This window comes from Etheostoma spectabile, chromosome 10 (assembly GCF_008692095.1).
Source record: "Etheostoma spectabile isolate EspeVRDwgs_2016 chromosome 10, UIUC_Espe_1.0, whole genome shotgun sequence".
Lineage (NCBI taxonomy): Eukaryota > Metazoa > Chordata > Actinopteri > Perciformes > Percidae > Etheostoma > Etheostoma spectabile.
In genome coordinates, this window is record NC_045742.1 from 18374486 (window position 1) to 18398925 (window position 24440).

The 24440-nt window shown below is 39.3% G+C and overlaps 5 protein-coding genes across 9 annotated transcripts in view; 2 read left to right on the plus strand and 3 right to left on the minus strand.

Moving 5' to 3' along the window:
• Nucleotides 1-29: 29 nt before the first annotated feature.
• Nucleotides 30-1038, plus strand: LOC116696896 (SLC35A4 upstream open reading frame protein). Of its 2 annotated transcripts, none has more exons than XM_032528143.1 (3): nt 30-160; nt 558-656; nt 782-1038. In XM_032528143.1, the coding sequence occupies exons 1-3, from the start codon at nt 146-148 to the stop codon at nt 977-979; spliced, it is 312 nt and encodes a 103-aa protein (XP_032384034.1). In that variant the 5' UTR covers nt 30-145; the 3' UTR covers nt 980-1038. The 2 variants fall into 2 exon arrangements, with proteins under 2 accessions (XP_032384034.1, XP_032384033.1); XM_032528142.1 differs by having other exon boundaries at nt 131-169.
• Nucleotides 1039-1442: 404 nt separating this feature from the next.
• On the plus strand, nt 1443-2903 carry LOC116696893 (probable UDP-sugar transporter protein SLC35A4). The gene has a single exon (XM_032528137.1). The coding sequence runs from the start codon at nt 1507-1509 to the stop codon at nt 2482-2484; it is 978 nt and encodes a 325-aa protein (XP_032384028.1). The 5' UTR covers nt 1443-1506; the 3' UTR covers nt 2485-2903.
• A 20-nt stretch (nt 2904-2923) lies between these two features.
• On the minus strand, nt 2924-9101 carry LOC116696888 (kinesin-like protein KIN-4B). 3 transcript variants are annotated; one of them, XM_032528127.1, is made up of 17 exons: nt 8862-9101; nt 8717-8771; nt 8570-8628; nt 8434-8484; nt 8044-8317; nt 7870-7958; nt 7671-7781; nt 7293-7421; nt 6181-6314; nt 5890-6101; nt 5722-5787; nt 5509-5620; nt 5307-5431; nt 5039-5158; nt 4686-4853; nt 3173-3323; nt 2924-3025 (listed from the first exon to the last, which is right to left on the minus strand). In XM_032528127.1, the coding sequence occupies exons 5-17, from the start codon at nt 8092-8094 to the stop codon at nt 2949-2951; spliced, it is 1545 nt and encodes a 514-aa protein (XP_032384018.1). In that variant the 5' UTR covers nt 8095-8317; nt 8434-8484; nt 8570-8628; nt 8717-8771; nt 8862-9101; the 3' UTR covers nt 2924-2948. The 3 variants fall into 3 exon arrangements, with proteins under 3 accessions (XP_032384018.1, XP_032384017.1, XP_032384016.1); XM_032528126.1 differs by having other exon boundaries at nt 8570-8771; XM_032528125.1 differs by having other exon boundaries at nt 8717-9101.
• Nucleotides 9102-11495: 2394 nt separating this feature from the next.
• Nucleotides 11496-16155, minus strand: cd74a (CD74 molecule, major histocompatibility complex, class II invariant chain a). 2 transcript variants are annotated; one of them, XM_032528671.1, is made up of 9 exons: nt 15885-16155; nt 14656-14822; nt 13944-14038; nt 13753-13806; nt 13573-13656; nt 13394-13472; nt 12011-12211; nt 11851-11915; nt 11496-11752 (listed from the first exon to the last, which is right to left on the minus strand). In XM_032528671.1, the coding sequence occupies exons 1-9, from the start codon at nt 15968-15970 to the stop codon at nt 11744-11746; spliced, it is 840 nt and encodes a 279-aa protein (XP_032384562.1). In that variant the 5' UTR covers nt 15971-16155; the 3' UTR covers nt 11496-11743. The 2 variants fall into 2 exon arrangements, with proteins under 2 accessions (XP_032384562.1, XP_032384564.1); XM_032528673.1 differs by having other exon boundaries at nt 11850-11915; nt 13944-14035; nt 14653-14822.
• Nucleotides 16156-17072: 917 nt separating this feature from the next.
• ndst1a (N-deacetylase/N-sulfotransferase (heparan glucosaminyl) 1a) overlaps nt 17073-24440 on the minus strand; it is a gene marked incomplete at its 5' end in the record, with an annotated part of 16455 nt that continues 9087 nt past the window's right edge. Inside the window, 8 exon segments of the mRNA XM_032528670.1 lie at nt 17073-19131; nt 19267-19369; nt 19835-19944; nt 20410-20580; nt 20738-20912; nt 22503-22626; nt 22844-22940; nt 23375-23557. Of these exon segments, the coding sequence (XP_032384561.1) occupies nt 19012-19131; nt 19267-19369; nt 19835-19944; nt 20410-20580; nt 20738-20912; nt 22503-22626; nt 22844-22940; nt 23375-23557 (1083 nt within the window). The 3' untranslated portion in view covers nt 17073-19011.

The window sequence follows — 24440 nt, forward strand, 5'->3', positions numbered from 1 at the left end:
CACGTTAAAGTAACGCGTGCGTCCCACAGACTGTAATGGTTCTATGGTGCGTCCCAAACACAACTCAGACCAAAGTAGTTGAGTCGAAGCAACAGTAAGTGTCCCAGGCTTGTGAGCCGATCACTGATTATGCTACTGAGCAAACATGGCGGGTGACAAGGTGAGTGAGGTAACTTTGCTCTGGCTTTAAATGTGTAATAATCCAATATTAATTTCACGTGTTTCTTCAGATGATAGCCACTGCTAGAGGAGCAGGAAAAAACGACTCCTCTCAGTAGAAATTGGCCGTAAAATTACGTTTCCGGGGCCAATGATAGCTTCTAAATTAACTGAATCGATTCTGTAGCCGTTAAGTTATGCTGCTATTCGCTAACGTCAACCAATAAAAATTTGAGGAAATGAGGTGTTTGTTACAGAAACTCTTCATGAGAAATTCTGTCAGTAACTGTAACTTTAGGCTATGTTGTACAGCAACTTTAGCCATCCTCAGTTACATTAACGTCGGAATTTGTAACGTTACACTGTTTCTTAATATGCATGTGATGCTGTTGTTTTAGGATCCTCTGAAACAGCTGAAAGATCTGACGCAGCTCAAAAATCAGTTGGAGGAAATCCAGAGGCGAGTAGAGAACGAAGTTTCTGTAGGAATCCCTTCGGTAAGTTGTTAAAGGTGCCCCTAATAACAAAATACTGCCCACAGCAGGGGTAAATGTGTTTAATTTTATTCAGACATGCTGCAACTGTGCTGAAAATGCTGCTGTTATTTTTCTTTCTCTTGTAGGGAAGCTCAGTGTTGGGATCTCCATTTCTGAAGGGCTTTCTGGCCGGCTATGTGGTGGCCAAGCTACGCTCCTCTGCTTTCCTGGGAGTGCTGCTGGGAACCATCACTGGCATATACGCAGCACAGAACTACCAAGTGCCTAACATTGAAAGGACCGTGAAAGAGTATATGAACAGCTTGACAAAAGGAAAGAAATAATTTGGGCTGACTGCTAGTCTTGTCAAGCGGGCACAAGAGAAACAAATACTGTTGCAGCTGCTGGCTTGTGACGGATCAGACTTACAGATTTCTGTTTCAACTGGACTATGGATGTTATGTTACAGTATAACTGGAATTTCATTGGGGACTCAAACTAAAAGACTTTTTTTTTTTTTTTGCATTTTGGTTTTGGGTTGAATATTGCCTTGTTTCATTTCCGCTTGTATCTGATTGATGTCAACACAAAATGACCAACAAGGTTTTAGTGTTTGATCCATCAGATTTGTAACTTTGCTGTCTGGAGCAGGTATCTAAAGCATGGTACTTTTTAAAATTGTTGTGTGTAAAACAGGCAGCAATTTATGCAAATGTATCCTACACACAAATTATTTTGTTTAAATTACATACAGAGAATAGTGCATCTAAATATTTTATAATAGACATTTAAATGGTTAAGATTTACAGCTATTTACGTATTGCACTATAACTAGCATTCAAATTTTTGGGTTTGTTTTGCTTAAGTAAGAATGATTGTGATCCAGAATGTGGGACCCAGTTCCCCAGTAAGAATTAGGAGACTATGGAAGAAAAGGATTCTGTGGGGTGTCCTCTTTGGGCTGATGGTCCTTATCTATGGCTCTCATGCACCGCTCATCACTCTCACTAAGGTAGATGGTCAAGTACCTTTCAACCCCTCATCCTGTGTTGTCATGATTGAGTTATCCAAACTCTTGATTTCTGTGGCGACTCTTGTTCTAACAGGAGGTACATCTGCCTTACATGCTCCTCCACCTCTAGGCCGCGTGGCCCCCTATGCAGTCCCTGCCGTACTCTACGCCGTCAACAACAACCTGGTAGTTCTCATGCAGGCCTACATGGACCCAAGCTCATACCAAGTCCTTTCTAATCTGAAAATTGCCTCCACAGCACTGCTGTACTCCCTCTGCTTAGGCAAGAGGCTCCGGCCTTCTCAGTGGTTAGCTCTGGGGCTCCTCATGGGTGCAGGGGTGTGCCACAGCTACAGCAGCCTGGATCTAGGGGACCATGAGAGGGCTGAAGCTGAGGAAGGTCCCAGGCTTTATATCACAGCTTGGGGGCTTTTCCTTATGCTGGTGTACTGCTGTATTTCAGGGCTGGCAGCAGTTTATACAGAGAGGGTGCTGAAGAGCCAGAAGCTGCCCCTCAGCTTGCAAAATTTCTACCTCTATGGGTTTGGTGTGGCCATCAACGGGCTCTCATCGTTCTCATTTGTAGCAGGCGAAAAGAGCTTCCTGGAGGGATACTCTGTGGTGGTTTGGACCATTGTAGCAGGACAGGCAGCTAACGGACTCCTGATGTCTGTGGTGCTCAAGCACGGCAGTGGAATCACTCGATTGTTTGTCATTTCCTGCTCCATGCTGGTTAATGCTCTGTTGTCTTGGGCCATCTTAGGGCTGCAGCTCACACCGATTTTCCTCCTACCTGTGTCTATGATTGGACTGGCAGCTTACCTTTACTACAGATAGTAAATAACTGAACCATAAGGCCCATTGAACTCATTACAGTCTACCTGTACTTTTGTTTTCCTAGTTGTTTTTTTTAATATAATTTATTTTCTGCCTTCTATCCATCTGCCTTAGGAAATCCAGAATCCAACATATGTATTTTGATTTGTAACCTTATCATGTGCAAACATTTGTCAACAAAACGACAGTTTGACAATTCACATAATATTTTAGAATTTAATATCATTGTTACACTGATGCAAGTTAATTTAAATAATGCAAATCAGGATTATTATATCTTCAGTTCAACATTTCTAAAGACTGCTGCTATTGTTGCTTTGTTTTGTATTCCATTCTCTGCCAAGAACAATGTCCAAAATAATGTCAGTGTTGTAAAGTGTGTTAATGATAAGCAATAAATTGACAAAATGTTTTATTTTACATGATTTACATTACTGATTCCATGATTCATAAGCGTATTTCTGTCATTTTTGTTGTTGGGATAACAGTTCAGCCGTAGGATCACCTCGCACAGCTAGAATATCCTTTAATTCTCCCAGTGCTGTAAAATAAAAAGAACATTTGTGAAAGCTGGTGGGAGAAAGAATCACATCTGGCATTTCTTCCACATTTTACTTCAGAGGTGAAGAGAAAGTTCTATCTATAATATAACAGCAAGGCTGGTGAAGGGTAAGGGACATACACTGACCTTTACGGAGTTGTTTGTTGTCAGCCTGCAGCTCCTGGTTGTGGGCAGACAGGTAGATGGCATCCTGCACAGCCTCCAGCAGCACACATCTGTATCTGCCCTCTGACATCCTCCTCTGCTCCTCACTTACCTGATGAAACACTCGGAACACCTGGAGAGGAGTGGACACAGAATAACTGATGTATGAAAGACAGCAGGGAAAAAATGCGTCTTTATGTAAACATTTTAGAACATCTTTGTACAAGTACAATGACATTTCAGATTGGAACCTCCAGATGAATGCTTTAAAAAAAAAAATACAGAAATACCAAATTTTTTTTTAAGAAGGCAAATGTACAAATTGCTAATAATAGCAATAAAGTGGGCATCTTATCACCCAGCTGTAGTTCTACTGAACAATCTGATATTAATATAATAAAGTGGCTTGTTTTATATTATTTTGTATGTTTTTATCACCATTTTGTATCAGGCATCTGTTAAAAATACTTTTGTCTTGATTTTGCGCAGAATCCCTGATATTGAGGAGTTAATCTGCCAGAACATGGAAATTGCTCTAAAAGCATTAATCAAAGCTTAAATGTGTTCCTTAAGTTCTAAAATGCTCTCCCTTAAAGGTCCCATATCGTGCTTATTTTCAGGTTCATACTTGTATATTGGGTTTCTACTAGAACATATTTACATGCATTAAAAAAAAGTTGGTAACTACATAAGAGTAATATGACAGTGTCGTGAACACATAACTATAAACATAACTTGTCAAGACAAAACCGAATGATACTTACTAAAAGAAATGTTATGTCATGAACATTTATGACTTGTTTATAATGTTTTATGACACTTTCATGACAGTGTCATGCAGTGACGGACTGACCGTCTGGAATTTGGGCAAATGCCAGAAGAGCTGCCTCCTATGGACCCATATGGGCCACTACTGATAATATGCCTTCAGTTAATTTTGATAAGTTATTTTATGCATGTAGCCACAGAAAGTCAAGATGGTACTGCGGCGAGGTGCGTGGAAAGATTAACTCAAAAGGGATTGTTCTTAATTTCCAAGCTAGGTTAATGAAAAAATAAGCCCGGTGTGTCGCAAATGCCACGGCCGTTCTTGGTCCCAAACCCGGTTACAGGTGTCATGTCACTCTTATGTAGATACCTTCAAGTAAAGTGTAACCAAAAAATCTTTCTAATCTAAGGTGTATAGCTGCTGCCTCTGCTGCTCCCTCCCAACGGACTTAGGAGACTTGTCAATCTCTCTTAAATAATTTGGGAGCTAAATAAGTCAATTAATATGTGCATTATGACATCATTCTTAGAATTATGGCCTACATGAGACCTAAAATACACTCTACGCGGTTTTATACATAGCAGCCCAGGTGTCTGGAAAAGCACAGGTAACGCATGCAAACTCATGTATGTCCCACATACACACTATTGGTAAAAGAGAGTATTAAAACTAGTAATAAACTAATAAAATACAAATGTAAAATTATGTTAATCGGTGTTCTCCCACCTGCAGGCTCTCTTCTCTCACACAGTGCAGCTCTGTTTGGTGTTTGTGATATTGATTCTGCAGGTCTCTCTCAGCCTGCTGGGCCTCAGCGCGCAGGGCCTCTATCTGCAACACCAGGACCTGCCTCTCTCTGGTCAGCACCAGCAGCTCTCTCTGGGGGCCTTCTGTCTAGCAGAGGAATTGATGAAACCATAAAAAATGCAAGGGAATAACAGAATTAAGTTGCAAATGCAGTAGTTCCCACTGCTCGGCATAAATCCAGCATTGCATTAATTTAAACTGACTCAGCATCCTCAGCTAAGATAGATCACAACCTGAATAATGGTAAATAACAGTGTATCTCATTATCTCACCGGTAGCTGTTCTTGTGCCAAGTCTCTTTCCATCTTCTCCACCTCCTCCTGAATTAATCTCCTGTGGTCCTCCTTAAGTCGCCTCCTGCGCTCCAGTGCTTTGCTGTATTCCAGCTGAGACTTAAATTGGCAAAATAAATGTCTGAGTGTGGGTTGTTCACTCTCCCACACATACATCTTGTTTATTTCCTTAATGGGGTATTCACAAAGTAAACACAGTCAGTTTTACAGTCATGCAATATCATATTTAATAGACAGAGTGCATTACTTGTTGACAGAGGTCAGATTTCTCAGTAGCAGCTCCGTTCTTCAGTGTCTCCTCTCTGAGAGCTTCTCTCAGCTGCTGGATTCTTGCTACTCTCTCCTGCACTTTCTCCACGTTCCCTTTACCTTCTTTGGATATGAAAAACACACACACAATATCACTGATGTGCCTATGTATAAACATATTTCCCATCACAACAAGGTACCTCTGATATGTTCTTCCATTTCTTGTTTCAGTTGGGCTTGTAAATATTTCATTGTGTCTGTCCCCTCTCTGTGATCACTGCTGTGCAAACTGCTATTTGGGGTCCAACAACTCTGCCAAATTGATGCAAAACATTTCATTGTGCTAGGAACACACATACTCTGTTATCATTTTGTTAAACTTGTGTGGAAATGTAAATAACTTAGGAAGGAACCTGTGTTATGCCTTTTATCTTCTTTGACTCTTCCCTCCTCTTCTCCCAACACTGATTTTTCACAATCTGTGGGAGAGGTAACAGAATGCATTTCAGCTATGAACTCAGTTAGTCCCACAGAAGATGATCAAAAGCATTGTTTTGTTATAGGCTTTTTTATTGAATTACCTGCAGGTTTTGGGTTAACTCTGCTAGCCTGAAGGTGTTGTGAACATCACTTTCCCCTTCTGACATCATCTCGGTTCTTAGATCCACAATGTCATTGCGGATCTTTTGCACAGTTGCCCTTGGACACCAGCGATTAACAGTGGCCTTAGTCACCAAATTTCTCACTTTCTGAGCCAATGCTAAAGCGGAGGGGGTCTCATCATCTAGAAGACCTGATGGATAAAGACGGCCATTTCAATGCTCAAAAAGTAATTGGTAAGTTGGTGTGGCTGGGCCCAGAGGACCACTTACCACGAGGCTGGATACAGTAGATGAGGGTCGTCCTGCTGTTTCCAGTTAATGCATCATTTAGGAGGAAAGAGAGGATCTTGTCACTTGTAGCTTCACATGGGGTTTGCTCCACAACCTTCACCAGTGGGCTGACTCTGGAAAGTGTTTGTGGTAGAAATTTATGAGACATGAAGGAATTTATGATGTGTGCATTGTCATGGTTGGTATTTTAAGCGGCCGGAGTCCTTCACACTTGGCATGCTTTATCCAAGGAGGCTCTTTGTGTTTGGAGGTAAAAGATAACATTGAAGATGTTCCCAACTCCCATGATATATGTGATACACACTGTTATGCCTGGCAGACAATCTTGCAAGACTAACAAATAATAACTTTGTTTACAAAGGAACCAAATGACTTGATTAATATTCCTTTTTCCCAGCAGACATTTTGACTTGTCATACTTCAAAGGTCCCATGGCATGGAAATTTCACTTTATGAGTTTTTTTTTTAATTAATATGTGTTTGCACAGCTTGCCTATTGTCCCCCAGTGGCTAAAAGTGATAGGTGTAAATCAAGCCCTGGGTATCCAGTTCTGCCTTTGAGAAAAGGAAAGCTCAGATGGGCCAATCTGTAATCTTGCTCCTTATGAGGTCATAAGGGGTAAGGTTAGAAAAAGACTTCAGATATGGTATTAGGGGACCACTAAGGTCTATTTAAAAGCATCCAAAGAGCACCATGTCATGGGACCTTTGACATTGGCTTCATTATATTCATGTGTCCCAGTAAGACAGCTAGCATGCACCATCACCCTGAAACTGAAGCCGCTAAATGGAATTCAGCCATCATTTATTATTTACACCAGTACTTTTGACATGTAAAAAATTTCTATTGTTTCAAATATTTTTCAATAGAATACTGAACATAGAGTTTATTTGATTTATTTCATTAAATATTTCTTCAGTACTTTTTTAAAGCATTTCCTCCTCCAGCATAACTTGCTTTGCCTCTTTCTTGCAATTCATTAATGCACCAAGAAAATCCCCAATGGATTGTTTGGCAATCCACAGTATCAGTTTTAGCTCCTCCGGCCAATGTAATAGATAGCTCACTGTATGTGAGTAATGTGACTGACCCTCTGAGGTCAGTCCGGCTGGCTCCTCCTGCCAGTCTGAACAGCTGCAGTCTGCTGCGGCAGACCTCTGACTCCACCTCTTCCGGATGAAGTTTCTGCTCAACAGTGACAGAGAACAGGCCACTACACCTGAGGGAAGCACACATCACGGACATGTAGAGAAAATAACAAGGTCATTCATTAATAAGGCTCAGGACAGGGCAAATTGAATGACAATTTGTGCAACACCCTGATAAGAAAACTCAGATAAATCTGCTCTGTGACAATCCAATCACTTGTGCGACATTAAGACACTCTAGCTTGATTGTGTAATTAATCCATTCAAAGTAATTCAGTTAATGGATTATATAGACAGAGGTTCTTTGACCTGTGTTTTACCTGCTGGAAATGGAGCCTGCATTAGCCTTCAGTCTCTCGCTGCATGTTTCATACAGAGCATAGGCTTCTTCTGCTGAACACACACACACCTCACTTAAACCTCCTACAAGACTGAGAAAAAAAGACAAAGACAAAAAAAAATGGTATACAGTGCAGTTAAGTGTACAAGTGGGGTGTAGCATTCATCCGCTGCACTCACTTTCCAAGGATGTCGTGTGCCACAAGTTTTAGAGTTTGTCTGTCTGCCTTGGAGCTCAGGAGATCCACAGCACTGCCATCTGGATAAAACTGAAATTGACAAACATCAGAAGTTATCTTGCACTATATCGATATTAATGTGATTTAGGGTGATGCTATTTATAGACGTACAAACCTGAAGGTACGACACAGAGATGAACAACTCCTCATTCTCTTGCGACAACATATGACTAAACACATCAGCCAAGACCTAAGACAAGATGAATAGTGAGCAAACACTATTCTGCCAAAATTAAGTGTAATTTTGTTTTGGGCTCCACCTGTTTGATGATACTGTGGTCAATCAGAGTGCTTATCTTCTCTGAGGAGGCTCCACATATCAGCAGCGCTCCATTATAACCCCTGGATATTGACCCAGTGAGAGGCTGCAGGAGCTCAGGGTGGAAACTCTGCAAAATTATATTCAGACTTTTAGTTTCCAGACATGCCAGAAATGTGGTGACGCAGAGCTGTAAAGAGGTTAAATGGAGTACAGCTCAGTAACATTGGTGTAAATAACGGTCACCTGTATGTTGTCAACAGTCACAACTTGGTCAAAGGAGAAGGACTTTGCTCCCTAAGTGTAAAAGACATGACAACAGTGAGAGGTTTCCAAAAAACTAATTGCGGAATGTTGGTTAAAGGAAATTCAAATGTTTTACCTCATCTTTTCCAGATTTGTAGTCCACACCATGTCCTTCTTCAGCAATAACTACACAGTCTTTCCCCAAACACACAAACAATATTTAAAGACAAATCCCCAACATCGTAGCAAATTTACTGATTTTACATATTTGTCCTTGCTTTACCTTGGTTTTCAGTAAGTAAAACTCCCACTCTCACTGTTTCAGCTCCCTCACACAACTGGAGAAATATGGAAATTCACACTATCATGCCAGTCTTAATTTCCCTATTTTAGTCTCCTTCTTTACACGCTAAAAATAAGGTACTTACAGGTGCGTTCATCTTCACAGTGGCCATCCCATGCGTATGTGTAGCACAGCCACTGGGTTACCTGGATTTCATTACACTGTACTGAAATATTAATGAGTCAGAATCTACTTTGACTGGTCTGGATGATCAGGGTGCAGTTACTAAGATAGACAGAAATGTTGCAACAGAGTGTACCTATGAGCAGTAATAATTATGAAAGAAGTAACGGCAAACATCTTCATTATGTCATATTGGAATATGGATCAGGTACCATTACTACAAGAAAATTATGGGTTGCCAGGTTGTGAAAATCCCTTTGTCTTGTGGTTACAGTGCAGTTGGTAATTGATTCATAAAGGCACACTAAGTTGTCGACAAAATGATTTTGGTCCAGATCCTCTGGGAAAGTAAGTAGTCAATGGGATTCTTCACAACCTGGAAACCCAAACGTTATTATAATGGCTTATAACTGATATATCAGTTTTGCACAAGTATATTGGTCAATAATAAAGCTATTAGTGAACCCCTTTATAAATGATAATTCATTAGTCAGCCTGTTCTCATGAACCACACTTTCGAAAAGCTACAAAAAGTTAAGCACTGTAATTTGTATGATTTACAAGATTTTTTACTGTGTACACCATATTGACTGCTGCTGTAGAGAACGTGGATGGCGGTAGGTGGTCACCCGGGAAATGTGCTGTCCTTGGGAGGATTTTATTGCAAAGCACGATCTTTTCCTGAACTGAACTAGTCGTGTTGGTGCCTAAACTTAACTTTCGGCGCCGCATAGTGCTCCCTTTTTTTCTTGCCTAAATTTAACAGTAATCTCTGCCAAAATGACGGCAACTCAAAGTGTTCTGTAACCAGCGCACAGTCACCTATTTTGGGGTAACTGAACCATCAACTACCGCTGACCCATACACCATGACAGGCATCTTGTGGTGCTCTGTAGCTACCCAGCACACAGTCACCTGTTCTGGGGTAACTGAACCTCCTGAATCTCCTGTATCTACAACTGGTCCTTAAAATGGATCAAAGGAATATACATTCAACATTCAACTTCAAGTAAAGCACTTACCGCCTGGTCAGTAGGGGTGGGGGGAAAAATCAATATAGCATTGTATTGCGAAATATTTTCAGTGGCAAGATTGTTTTGATACACAGACGCCAAGTATCGAACTTTAATAATATACAGTGTGTGTTATTCAGTTTGTCTGCTTGACAATCCCATTTTGAAGCAATAAAATCGAAGTGATATGAACAAACAAAGAAACATATCTTTTTAGATAAAGACACAGTTTCCTTTTGGGGACATCATTTGAAATTGGGAAAAAATTGAAGTTGGAAAAAAGGTAATAAATTGCAGAATATTGCAATTTGTTTAATATTGCAATAATATCATATTGTGGCATACACTTTGTGATGATATCATATCGGGAAGCGTCTGGTAATTACCACCCCTACTGGTCAGTTTAGCTGGAGATGTTGACTTCAACTGGTTACTGTGTTCCTTGTTTTTATTCTCAGCTGACTTCTGGTTTTATGCTAAAGAGGTTCCCACTTCCCTTCCTTGTCGTCACACCTCCACCAAAACAAAAAGAAGACCAGTGTCCTAGGACATACAGCACTTCCTCAAAGTACTGAATTTCCTAAACTAATCTCGCCATCATGACATTTATGTCATAAACACAATGGTTTTCTTCTTTGCCCATCAGAACCATGTTAATTTCATTATATTGATTTGATGATATGCATTTCTTCATTTAAACCGGCCGGCTTGTTAACTTTGGGGATCGACTTTAACTAACGGGGGAAAAGGGAGTGACAGGTGTTTGTAAAATGATGAACAAGTCAGGGAGAATAATAATTAATAGATAAATAAATTAATAAACTATAGAAACAGCTACACGTTTAGGTTCTTGAACAGGAAATGTATTAAATAAAGTGTAAAATAAAATGAGTCTAGTGTGGTTGATTGAAAGGTAAAACTTTAAACCAGAAAGAATGGTAGAAAAGTGAGCAGTGTGGCAGGTTAAAGTTTATTTTGGTCTTATTTTGTCTACAGCTTCAACTTCAATAACTTTATGGTGTACATATATCCCATATATCATATAACATTTCTAAGGGTTAAACGTATGTGTACCAATCCAAACTAAGTTGTTAGGAAACTTTATTTATCCTTCTTAACACAAACACCTTTATAGAAAAGTCACGTCTTTGTTGACAACCTTTAGAGGGTTGGTTTACCCAAATCACAAAAAACAATCAGATTATTTCCACTAAACTCTCATATATCCAGTACATATCCATAAAGATAGTTTTGGTTGGGTTCGTTTTGTTGTGAGTGTGGTCTGTGGATTATGGGACTAAAGGACATTGTTTCTGGAACGAGTCTACCTGTCTACATTTTTAAACATAATGTTTCAATGCCGTATGCACGATAAACATCCTATTGTTGTAGGGTGGAAGCAGACACCTCACAGGCAACATCTTCAAACCTGAACTACCTCCATCTCTAGATACTCTACTAGAATCTAGAGATGGAGGTAGTTCTGGTTTGAAAATGTCGTAAAGTAGAAAATATGTAATTTGGGTGCACCAACCCTTTAAGCATTCTTTAAAGACAAACACGTTTAACAGACATACCTGTATATGATAAGAACATCTACATGTTAAAATGTCAATGCGAACACCCCACAATTTAATTTTATAAAACACACAAAATTAAAAGCAATACACTGTAACAGGCCTCTATTGATTTGATTACAAGCTGCCAGCAAAATGATAAAAATCAAGAGATTACATAAAAGTGCAAGAACTGATCCAACTTAAAGATAACCGATTTCTTATGTCTGCAAAGCTTGATGAAAAGTAACACCCCATACTTTGCTTCATTTGCTTCACTCATCCTGAAAAAAAGAAAAACACAACATGTGATGATGTGTAGCAACAAACACAGATTTACTAATAAACATCTAAACTATTAATCTAATTTGAGGCACTCACCATCGATGTCGATGGTCTTCTGCATCAGCTTGGGCACAAACATCATCGGACGAGGATAAACTGGGGCTAAAATAACCCAGAGAGAAAAGTGGCCCAATTAAGTTTGCCATTCATGAAAAGCTACATATCAGATTTGTTGAATCAAAAGTCCTTTAATCTACCTTTCTGACACTGGGGGCGGCCGCGCATGGTGGTGCCCTCGATGACTGCGCCAGTCTCGTCCACACACCAGCAGTAGCCAGTGGCGTGCCAGCACTGCATGGGCTTGTAGTGGCCCTGCTCGTCACACTGGGGCTTGTAGGAACCGATCTTGGAGGCTCCAGGTGCTGCCTCCATTTGGCATTTGGTCTTGATCACAGTGACTGACAGATGATGGAAGGAGTAGAGAACAATTGGACATTAAAGGAACACAGCGACTTATTGGGACTTCAGCTTATTCACCGTATCCCCCAGAGTTGAACATGTCGATACATACCCTTCTCATCGCTGTGTGTGTCGTAACTGTCTACGGCCCCACTGGTAGCTTAGCCTAACATAGATCCTGGAGGTAACTGGCTCCAACTAGCCTACTGCTCCTAATAAGTGACACAATATGTTCCTTTTTACACGTTGGGATTTTTATAGTCACAGGGTGTACGAATACCGTCACTTGAGACACAATCATTTTCTAACCTTATATAAACTGGGAACTATATTCTCAGAAAGGCAAAGCATTGCTACGCTCTGCTCGGGGTTTCTCAGGTGCTGCAAGCATATCACTTCGCCCAAGTAGCAGTAGTTCTTTGCCTTTCTGAAAATATAGTTCCCAGTTAGTATGCGGTCAGAATGTGGCTGTGTCTCATGTGACCTCGTTATTTGTACACCTTGTGACCATACAAATCACAACATGTACATAGAAACATGTTGGCGTTACTTTGTCACTTTTTTGGAGCAGTAGCTGGTTGGAACCAGTTACCTGCAGGATCTTTGCTAGGCTAAGCTAATGCTGGGGCCATCAGGCAGAGATACAGCACGCACGGAGATGAGAAGGGTATGTATCAACATGTCTAACTCTGGGGGTTACGGATCATAGGCTGAAGTACCAATAAGTCGGCGTGTTCCTTTAATATGTATATATATATGTGCATATATATTCATTGAATGAGAAGCCAGAGCCAACAGCCAGTTAGCTTAGCATAGCAAAAAGACTGGAAACAGGGAAAAAGCTAGACTATGAATAACCTCCACTATAAATGCTTTTGAACGTGACAGTAGAAAAGATATTTGGTATGCAATTGTCAACCTTTTTGCAGCAAAATGATGAAAATGATTATAAAAGTTACTTTAAAAAAGCACTGGTATGCATTCTATGAACTCCAAGCATCACTCTATTGCTGCTCAGCATAATCTCTCATACATCAATATAGTCATATTAATATATTACAGCCACAGTCCTTAACCCCTTACTGGAAATGAAGGAAACCCAGCATCTACTGTAACAGCACCATTGCATAGCAGAGCATCAGCTAAACACTGAAATGTAAAGGAAAGAAAGTTGCAGTAACCTGATTGAGCTGTTGGGGTAGCAGGACTCTGCTGGGCCATCTGGAAGATCAGCCAGTAACGCATCCAGGACTCAAAGCTCTGCAGAGTGCAAAATGTAGAACAAACTCGTTCACAACTCACTTAATTAATTTCTATTTCCCTTTTAGTAGTCTTGATGTAAATGTGTGTAAAACTTTACCTTCCACTCGCTCTCATTCACATGCTGCTTCATGCTCTGCAGGTTGGCCAGGAAGGTCTCATTGAACTGTGGCAGCTGGTAGTCCTGTTCCAAACATGACCAGAGCTTAGTGACAACACTTTAGACGTTAGACACAACATCAGCCGTGTAAGTACATACAGGATACAGAGTGCAACATACCTGCATGAGATTCTTCAGTTGGCTCTCCACGCTGACAATAGCGTCCTGCAGTTTCTGATGGGCGGGAACATGAAAATATATTCAATCATTACACAAAAATCTTGAACAATATTTGAAATCATAAACAAGTTTGTTGCCACCTAGATATAGTTAACTTAGTTTTATGTTATAGGAAGCAGGTGGCAACCTACAGTCAGGGGTGTCTTGGTTTCCTGATCCGAGGTGGTGTCCGTCAGCAGAGAAAGGCTGTTCATGGGCATCTGCATCCTCATTGGTGCCACAGCTGTAAACAAAAAAAATAAATAAATAATTGGCAAAAAAAAAGTATGATATTCCAAAAAATGTGCAAAGAAAAAAGTGCACAAAATAATGCATTTTTGGGAGAGAATCTCTGTTTTGGTTAAAAGCCAATGGACATCTTTGTTGGTTCCTATTTGAAATACACACTGAAATACCTCATTGAAAATCCCATCATTACACATAAAAAACATAAAACCTTCACGGAATAAATAAATACATAAATAACTTCAACTAAAACATATGCAAACACAATTCAAACTGAATAAAATGCAGGCAACACATCACCAAAACTCAAAAGGATGCTTTTCATCCCAACACCGGATGTGTTATATCATTATATAATGGTAAATCCATGTGACGCTGGTTGTAATGATAAAATCAACATAAGATTAGCACACAGCTGGTTTGTCCTTGTTGCCTGTCCAGCTTTCTGAAGAGAAGTTCCTTAAACTAAGCAAACTCTCACTTCCCTTTTCACCTCCTTATTCCTCCTCCTCCTCCTCCTCCTCCTCCTCCTGTCTGACAAAGACTACTCATTAATGACACATTCCTACTTGTACCGCCCTGTCTGATCATTAGGACTTTAATGCCTCCTTTTACCCTGGGATGAGCGGGTCATCTGTTTGCCCATTCTCTCTGTGTTCTTCTGCAGCGAGTGGATCTGCTGCTTCTGGTCAAACACCATGTAGGCAGTGAAGACCTGGCTGGCCAGCAGCAGACATGCCAGGGTGGTCAGGCCTGCCACCTTCAAGGCACGACTGTTAGAGCCCCTGAGAGTGAAACAGAAAGAAATATGTTGGGATGAAGCAGCACCCATATAAAAAATGAGATTAAATTGTAGAAAGGATTCCAAGGTAAAACATTTACTTGGGGTCATTTCCAAAAGGGCTTTTTGTGGAAAAGCCACATGATATGTAGACCCTTATCCATATTCTAAAGAAAGGCTAATCAACATATGTCATCAAACCCTCAGACTAAAAATGAAGTCTGCCTTTTTTTCTGCTGCTTATAATCAGCCAATAGAATGTAAGCATCACTTGTTACCAGGCAGACGCCTTCTCCTGGTGTTATGAAGAAGTACACATACATCTACTCTTTAGCCTATTTAAGAAGTACAAACAAGTGTAATTTTTTTTTTATTGCATAAAAAGGTTACAACAGTAAACGTCTTCAATAGTTTTACTACACTGAAAAGTAAAACTCCAACTCAGAAACTCTATTTATTTACTGTATGCAAAGAATGTCATCATCTAACTGGGCACTTTTATTAGGGTGTTAATATGTTAGTTATAATTTATCTTAAGAGTCTAGGCTTATTATTAAAACTAAATGCATAACAACATAGTCAGTGACGTGAGGGAAAAATTATCCCTCACAAGTAACTAATATTTGTCATACATTAGAGACATTATTAAGTTTTAAGACTCATCAAACGTGTGTATTTCTAAGTTGAAATGTAAAACGTTGACCAATGGTTTTTCGCTGTGGTTAATCGTGAACCAATAGTATGACAGCATTACCAGTTACTAGGCAGACGCCTTCTGTGGAGTGTCCGAACTGAAGGTTACTAATAATGCTTTAAAATATAATTAATATAAAAAATGGTCAATACAACTCAATACACCATGAACTAATCTGATGCAAAGAAAAGACTAGACTTCATTATCATCCCATTTAGGAATAACATAATCTTTAAACACAAATTAAACAAATAAGTGTTATTCATGTAGCCTATATTAGCCACTAACTTAAAATGTACTGCTTTAATCCAGCTATACACAGAGGAACAAGTACTTTATTAGTAAGGATTAGAATTAGGAGGTTCCTCTTACCCTGTGGGTCTTGCAGGGGACACAAGAACTTCTTCACTGCCTGCCAGACTACCTCTGGCCAGGGGAGCATCTTCAGTGTCGGCCATCTGTCCTGCAGGTTTGTCTCAACTTCTTCAGCAACAGCAACAAAGTGAAGAAAGTCCGTCAAGTCCAGTAAATAAATGGTTCCACGAATGAGGAAGGAATACCACACAGGTTTTTTAGAAAGGTGAAGGGATGTGGAAAGTCCCCGGCTTAAAAGCGCTGTTTATATGGCTCACTCGAGCTGTGAGAGCGTGTGATTGGTCAGATCCTACCACCATCACTTGTTGATAGAGGCAGACAATAGTGAAGCAGCTTGGGTTTGTTCATAGCCTGAATTTTACACACCGTACTGTATATTAACTATTGTTTGTGCTATTTCTAAACTAATATTGTCGATTAAATTCAATTAATGTAGATGTAATACTAAACCGTTTAATTAATTAACTATACTTATATTAGATATATATTGTACTAGAATACTTTGTCAATGCATTATCCCTTTTAGCAAAGCACTTTACAAGGTGAAGAAATGGGAAAAGAAAGGCAAAAATCAAATAAATGTATCACTACTACCTCCAAAACCAACAATAACAGAGCAACAATACATTTATAATAGCTATAATACCTTTATCATTTGTAATCATGCAGACATTATATTTTAACTTCTATTTATTATTATTATTATTATTATTATTATATGCAACAATTACATTGCACCAATACACGCACAATGCACCTTACTTTCTGGAACAACAAAAATGTATAGTTCTTTGGTACATTTTTGGTGTTTTCCCAAACAAGGAATTAGAATTGAAAAACATTAGCCATGTTAACGTTAATCTATGCCCTGGGTTAGGTTAAACATCAGAACAAAAACGAAAAGTGTATTTTGTTGTTGAACCATGCTTTATGCGATTTTGAGAGCGATTCTGGAAGTTTACTTCTCTAAACCTCACCATAAAGTGAAAGCAAAAGACAAACCATTGTAGTTTTCAGCCATGTTCAAGCCCGACAGTGATGTAAGTTTCTAGAAATCTCTGCACAAAAGCAGCCGCCATCATAATGCTGGCTTTGAATTTAGAGTGACGCTCATTAAATAAAAGATTTGTAAATATAAAAAGGTAAAAGTTCAACTGGAAAAGAAGAGGAAAAAAATCCAAGCAATTGAAAAATACAGTGGTGTTTTATTTGCAAATTAAAAAGCACCGACAATATTAGTTACACTGTAAAAATTATTGACAACAATTACAAATCTTTATCATACAGTCCAGGAGATTAATACCATCACTGCTGTTATGTGTTATCACTTAATACTTTATATGGAGAGACTCAGTACCTGTGTACAATAGTTGGCAGTGAGCGGACATGAGAGGAAACAATCTTAGCGACACAGCTCCGCACGATGAAGTAATCCAAACTCCCCTCAGTACAGCACTGACATTTCACATGGGAATGTGCTGATGGAGAGTGTAAACCCAAACACATTCAATAATTTAGGTCTACCGAGGGTTGCGTATTATGTACATTACAAAGTCAGGAAATAAAAGGACCAACATGTGCATTGTTATTACATCAGAACATTGTACAAAACTATTGCAATAAGAGCAGCTTTTTGTTATCTATGCTTGACATCAAGTTGCAGTGGTAACACCTTGACCGACAACCAAACGTCTGAATGGTCTCACTGGGCCTACTGTTCGTTTGCCTGGCAACTTTAAATGTTTCTCCCAGAGACAGCTTTTTACCCCCAAATTAAACTCCACTACTAAAGGAAACAAAACAAAATATAAAAGACAAAATATACACTTTTGACAACAACAAAATTAAAAATTCAATGCTGAAAACAGATTTGAAATGCGCAATCTTGTTCTGTACACTATCTAAATCTCTCTGACCAGAGTGTAATTAAACATACAGTAGCTAGCTTATGATCTTTTTCACAGACTGTAGTAGGATGCATTTTGTTAGTGTGCTTTCCAGTAACCTGTATGTTCAGAATCGATGTTCACTTGAGTGCCTTAAATATTGTGCTTTCAACATCTATCCTACTGTACCTTCTTTAGCCAATTTAAATGGTCATGGAACTGACTACAGAGGAGGCTGAGCCGAACTGTTTGAACAAACAAGTCTTGTGTACACCTGGCTTAAATGAGAAAACTGAGCTAAGATGTTTAGTTTTGGTACATTCTATGATAATGCATTGCTGTCAGCATTATAGATACGTTAAAACAAAATCTGAGTAAAGAAGACATAAAACCTTAAAAAAAAAAAAAAAAACTCAAATGTTGACGTGGTATTATTTTACTGAAGATTCTGTCCTGGCACTTGTAAATGCGATAACTAGATTCTAACAAGGCCTATCGAGTAAGGCTACAACATGCAGCCTGAGTCAAGACTCCAGATGTCCCATTTCATCTCCTCTCATACCAACACTTATAAACACTTACTTATGTCAAAGGCATTTGTAACCAATGTCTCTCTGTCAATCAGGCTATCATCCATTTAAGTTCATGTTAAGTTGCCTGTTTTAATGTGCTCCTAACACCACAACTCATAGCTGCAGACGCAGGTGAAGTTGTGACCATTGCTTCCACCTGTTTCCCAGAGCTGAAACTGTGAAGACTACTCAAGCTTCAGGCATTTTTTCCTTCCTTTGATTTTCAAGATGAGGTTCATGCGAAGCAGCGAAGGTTTGATTAAGGAGAGCAGGGACGTGATTATCAAACCCTCAAGGTCCCTGCTGTGCGTCACCGAGCCTTTCCTTCTTCAGCAGGACACAGCGGAGGCCAGCTTTAGGGCATCCATGGTCCGGGTTTGTCCTGCAGGGGAGTAACAGCATCTCGAAGCTCATGGAGGGAGGGGAGCGCTATCAGCTGCTGAAAGCAACAACACTCTCTCTTTGCTCACCATCCAATGCTGTCCTGTTCATTTGGGAAGATCACAGTTGTGTTCTGGCCGGGCATCCCATCCTCTAATTTGGATATATTTCAGTCTCTTTCAAAACTATTTGGGATCTTCAACATTTCAGGCCACTCGGGCAGTTCCCCAGCAGGGCGGAGCAGTGGTTCAGTGTGTGGAGCTGTGGTCTCCCCCTGTGGTGCTGCTACCTGGTGTGGACCAGCTCTTCTCTGAGCCAGCTGGGCAGCGGCTGACCCATCCTGTAGAGCAGCTTGGACAGCTCAATGTTGTGATCCCTATAGTACTCCCTGAGGAAGCCCTGGGACTGAAGGAGACAAAAGGAGGTAAGATGAAATCACATTTACAAAAACATTGTCAAAAATAGTGAAAATGAATGGTGAAATAGTAACAAATGATACAAATGTATTTTTTAAAACAAAAGTCTGGCAAATGACCATACCTCAGGGTCCATGTCAGGGTACCTGCGCCCTTTACTCTTCCCCAAACACTTGGTCTTCCCTCCCTCCAGCAGCTGACACCAGAAGCCTTTCTTAGGGTCAAACCTGTACATAGTAGAAACATAAAAGAATGTAACACAAAGTCACAGAATACTTCATTTAGCATTCAAATCTAGAGTTACCAGTCACAACCTTCCTATAGCTCCATCTCATTTTATGGGACACTTTCCTTGATGGCTCCAGTGGAAAGATGACAGGAAATGATGAGAGAAACGGATTTCTACTAGACAAATAAAATGAAATCTTACATATCTGCATTGTAACACCTGAAACTTAACTGAAAGTTTGGAACCCTACGCATGAAAAGTCTAATGTAATATAGAAAAGTAGTGTAGTGAGGTACTGATTAATAGAATTAGACTACAATAGAAAAATGCTTATTCTTACTTGAAAAATCTGGAGTAAACTATGGAGTGTAAAGCTATAAATCAATCTGTAAAGGGATTTATAACAATGGCAGAAAGAAAGAAATCAGACTGTGAGTGATTTACAGTTAAGAACGAGACTCACGCTAGGATCTTGTGGTAGTTGATGACGTTGACCAGGGCGAGATACTTCTGGATTTTATCCATGATTGAAGCTGGTTCAGTCTTCAGCATCTGCCCATCCAAGACTAACAACTGGGTGAGACACACAAACAGTACGCAAATGTCAGAAAACAAAGCAGGACAGTCTCGTGCGTAACAGCTGTGGAGAAACTCACATAATTATCACAATCATTTTATAAATTTAAAAATGCTCCCTGTTCAAATTTACAAATGTTCTTTTTATTACAACAATGGCTCCTTGAAAATCTGGCGATAGACTCTTACAACTTTTTTGGTATATTCATTTCGGGGCAACAAGAGCGTGTTTTTCTGTGTGTCCCCAAAGGGCAGCTCTCTTCCCTCAAGGTCAAGTGGATTTAACACACTGCCCTTGTGGACAGCGCAAGAGTAAGCAAGCCTCCTTCACCCCAAACCTTTCTGGAAAAAATTACCCATCAGCCACCCATAAAGCTTGATTTACCCCCACTCCGACCTGAGTTAGCTGGGCTGGTTACTGCATACTCCCCATTACTATGTGCAGAAAGTCACCTACAGTACCTGGCTGGAGTGGTAGTAGTTGAGCCAGCGCTCCAGGTGGATGGCGTACCAGCCTGGCACCAGACAACGATTCTGGAGGACCCGTAGTTTGACTGGAGCGTCGTGGCCTGCAGTGATGACGTTGTGAAAGGAGTATTTCAACGCCACCGGGTCATCGTGGGCTCTTTGGTGCTGTGTACAGACAGAGAGTTGAGGAGAATAAGTCTAAAATAAATTCCAATGACTTGAGACAGAGACGAACAGAGCAGCGGGTGTTGTGTATTTAGTTTAGAGTTAAAACACTTTACATTATAAGTTATTGTCTGGTTAAGGGTTGCCTTTGACAGACCTGGTACCAGGAGTAAGCTCTGTCCGCTGGGTTGATGAGGATGGTGATGATCTTGGCTTTGGGCAGGAGAGCTGCAGCCCTCTGAGCAGCCACCTCAGAATCAAAGTAGTTGGCACTCTTCTCAAAGTAGTAGTCTGAACTGGTGTTGGAGGGCAGAGGGAAGTACTCCATATACCTAACACACAACAAACACAAACATACTAAGTGTTACAAGCAGCCATAGTTGATCTGGTTCAATTTGCTCTCTGTAGATAAGGACAATTTATCTGCACACTGTGTGGGTGACCGGCCATGTACAACAGCTTGTCACCTCGCATACAAAAAAAATTAAATAATATAACACATCTAGCAGAACATACAATGTTAATATTTGAGCAGCGCACTCACATAAATATCAAGCCTGCCAAGTAAATTTTGTTTTGGACTCATTGTGCCGTGATGTATGAAGCTTCTCATCGATGCAGGTTTCAAATCAATTAAACCGTCAGGAAACTTAAAACAGTGAATTTCTAACTCAATAGGAGTTAATGTTGTTGCTGCTCTTGCTCTTAGGAATTCCACTAATGGAGTGTATTTGTTGTTGTGTGGGGCCTTGACAACATTTGCATTTTGATTCTTGATTTTATTTACATTAAATAGAAACACTATTTTCACTTTTTTTTTTTACGTTAAATGTTTTGCACACTATTTCACACACACTCTTGCATATGGATTAATGAAAATGTTTCTTGTATATTTATGTTTTACTAAAGCAAACACAGTATGTTTATTAGAACTACAACAACCATTATTCTTACCTGTACAGTGCATCTGTCTTCCCTCTGTAACACTTTACACTTTAAGTCCCCCTATTTAGCATTCATAAGCAGTATACAAACATTTAATAAATGGTTTATAACAGGACATTTAATGAAGTGTTTATTAATGTACAGTATTTATCAGTGTACTGTATTTACTTTTTGTAACTTTTCCATTTAAGACATATTTTAAATTATTATACTTTGATTGTTTTACTATATTGTCATTCACTATCTGTTTATACACCTGAAGTATTCAGGTGTTTTTACAACTACATTACAGTGTTATTTTTAAATGTAAATATATGCTAAATTGGGGGACTTAAAGGTCCAATATTGTGCTAATTTTAAGGTTCATGCTTGTATTTTGTGTTTCTACTAAAACATGTTAACTAGTTTAATGTTCAAAAGACCCATTTTTTTTCTCATACTACTGAATATACCTGCATTCACCCTCAGTCTAAAACACTCCATCTTGGCGCCTGTCTCTTTAAGTCCCCCACCAGAAAAAGCCCAGTCTGATCTGCTCTAATTGGTCAGAGTTTCTGGGTCTTTCGGAATCTCTGCACCGTCATTGCAGTCAGGGAATGACTGTAACGTCACTTTCTACCTATATATAGTATATTTATGACATTACAACCTTACAGAAGTCCTGATGGCTTGTTTGAAAGCACAGTTTATAATAATGCATTTTTATACTCTCCTAGTATTTAGTTAGCACCTAGAACTGCTTTGTTTTTAAGACATACTTTAGAAATCGGACTTTTTTACAATATGCAACCTTTAAAGTTAAGTGTTGCTCCCTCAAACCATAAAAAGTCTGTGCTTACAAACTTGGTTAGAAAGTAAACCTGATTCAAATGCAAGTTTTAATGTAAAAAAAACAGGTAGTTAAATGTGGTTGGTAGCTGGTAACGGCTTCCCAGCACCGTTACCAAACACTGAGGTGTGTCTGTGAGGTTTCTTACCAGTCAATGCCTCTGTGGTAGTTGTGCCCATTGAAGAACTGGATCTCCTCAAAAGTCTCCTTGCTGGGGTAGTTACTGGTCAGGTCAGGGTGCATGCCGAGAAACAGGTAGAGTGCTGTCGTCCCTGAGAGTGGAAAGAAAGAACAAAGTAGTGTAATAGACAAAAACAGGAGGTTTAAGGGAGTGCATATCCTGCACCAAAAAACATATTACATCTACTACCTTTGATTTTCAAACCACTTAGAACATGACACAACATCTGCTTTGAACTGAAAGATAAACTTCTGATCTAATATTATCCAAATCCATCCTGTAGGGGGTGTTGAAGCACTGCGTCTTACCTGTCTTCTGAGGCCCAATGACGAGCAGTTTGGGGAAGCGGTCACATGTTTTCTCTTTGGACCAGATGTCCTTGTGCCTTTTGTCCTCACAAGGATCCTGTAGCAACAAGATAAACAATCCTTTGTTTTAAGGGCAGTTCCTACAGAAATCTAACAAATATGTCAATTTAACAATACAAGAGTATGCAGGTTGAGGTTGCTTGTCAGGCAGTTACCAAAGGAGATGCATTTAATAAAATATGTTAGCGTGGGTAACGACATTGCTCTCAATCCATCAATAAAACAATGTATGAGTCATTGCCAAAGTCATACAAATGCTGGGTCTGCATATAGTATGCCTTGCAAAGGATCCAATCTACTACTGTATAAGGTCATATTTTAAAGCATACAATGTGTTTTGTACAGCACCTTTGTTTGCTATATTATGACGTTATTGCTGCATTCAATTACTGAAAGCTATCGCAAAATGACTACTGAATGCAAATTTAATATGTAATGAATATGTAAATAAATGATTATCATCATAATCACCTGCCACAGTGGATCTCTCTCGGAGGGAAACAGGCTGAAGTACTTCTGAGCCAGCTGAACAGGTGGCAGGGTCTGCATCTTCAGGTTGGTCCACGTCTGGAGGAACGTCACCAGGCTTTTAAAGGTGTACAGGCCGAGACGATCGTTGCCGTAGTTGGACAGATGGGTCATAAAGATACTGATCTGTGCATGGGAAGGAACAAGCAGAGTAAGAGTTATTAAAGGGGATGAAGGTAAACTCCATATTGTGGAATGAACTGTGTTAACGACACACTATTATCAATAATATGTAATGTATTCATTTAGTCTTTAATTCATTGATTTGTCCACTGACAGAAAATTCCAGACATTTGATTGTTCTGGCTTCTAAAATGTTAATACAATTTATTTTTCATATATGACATGCATCCTTTGTAATATCTATGTATTATCTTTGTTCAATGTGGGTCCAATTAAACAAGTAATTGGACGACATCATTTTGAGCTTCGGGTGACCATAATTATTTTGTTTTGCTATATTATAAACAGACTAAACAATGAATTGATTAATTAAGAAAATAATAATCTGATTAATTGTTAATGAAAATAATTGTTACTTGATCAACTAAATTTGACTTGACCATTTTTATCACTATACAGGATAACGGATTTCAACTGTCTTCAGCATTAAATCTCAAAAAAGGTTAAAAGGTTAAGTAAACATTTTGTAAGTCTGAAAACAATAGGCTGGTGCTGGTGGTACATTGCATTAAGAGTAGAGGTTGACGGATTAATCGGCATCAGCCGTTTTTTTTATTTATATTTTTTTTATTTAATTTTTTGGGCAGAAGTAAAGCTCCACTAAGATTTTTGTGTTCTAGTGTTACTGTGTTAGTAACGCTGTCCAGTGTTAGTGGTACATTTTCTTAAAAACCTAAAACAAAGAAATGCTGCTTGGTGCTTCTGTGGGCAGCCCTACTATTGTTAAATTGTTAATTTATTTTATTTATGAACGTTTGCAGATTTGTGTTTTCAGAAGTTTGATAAATAGTGCTAAGTGCACTAAACTTTAGTTTTTCATTGAAAC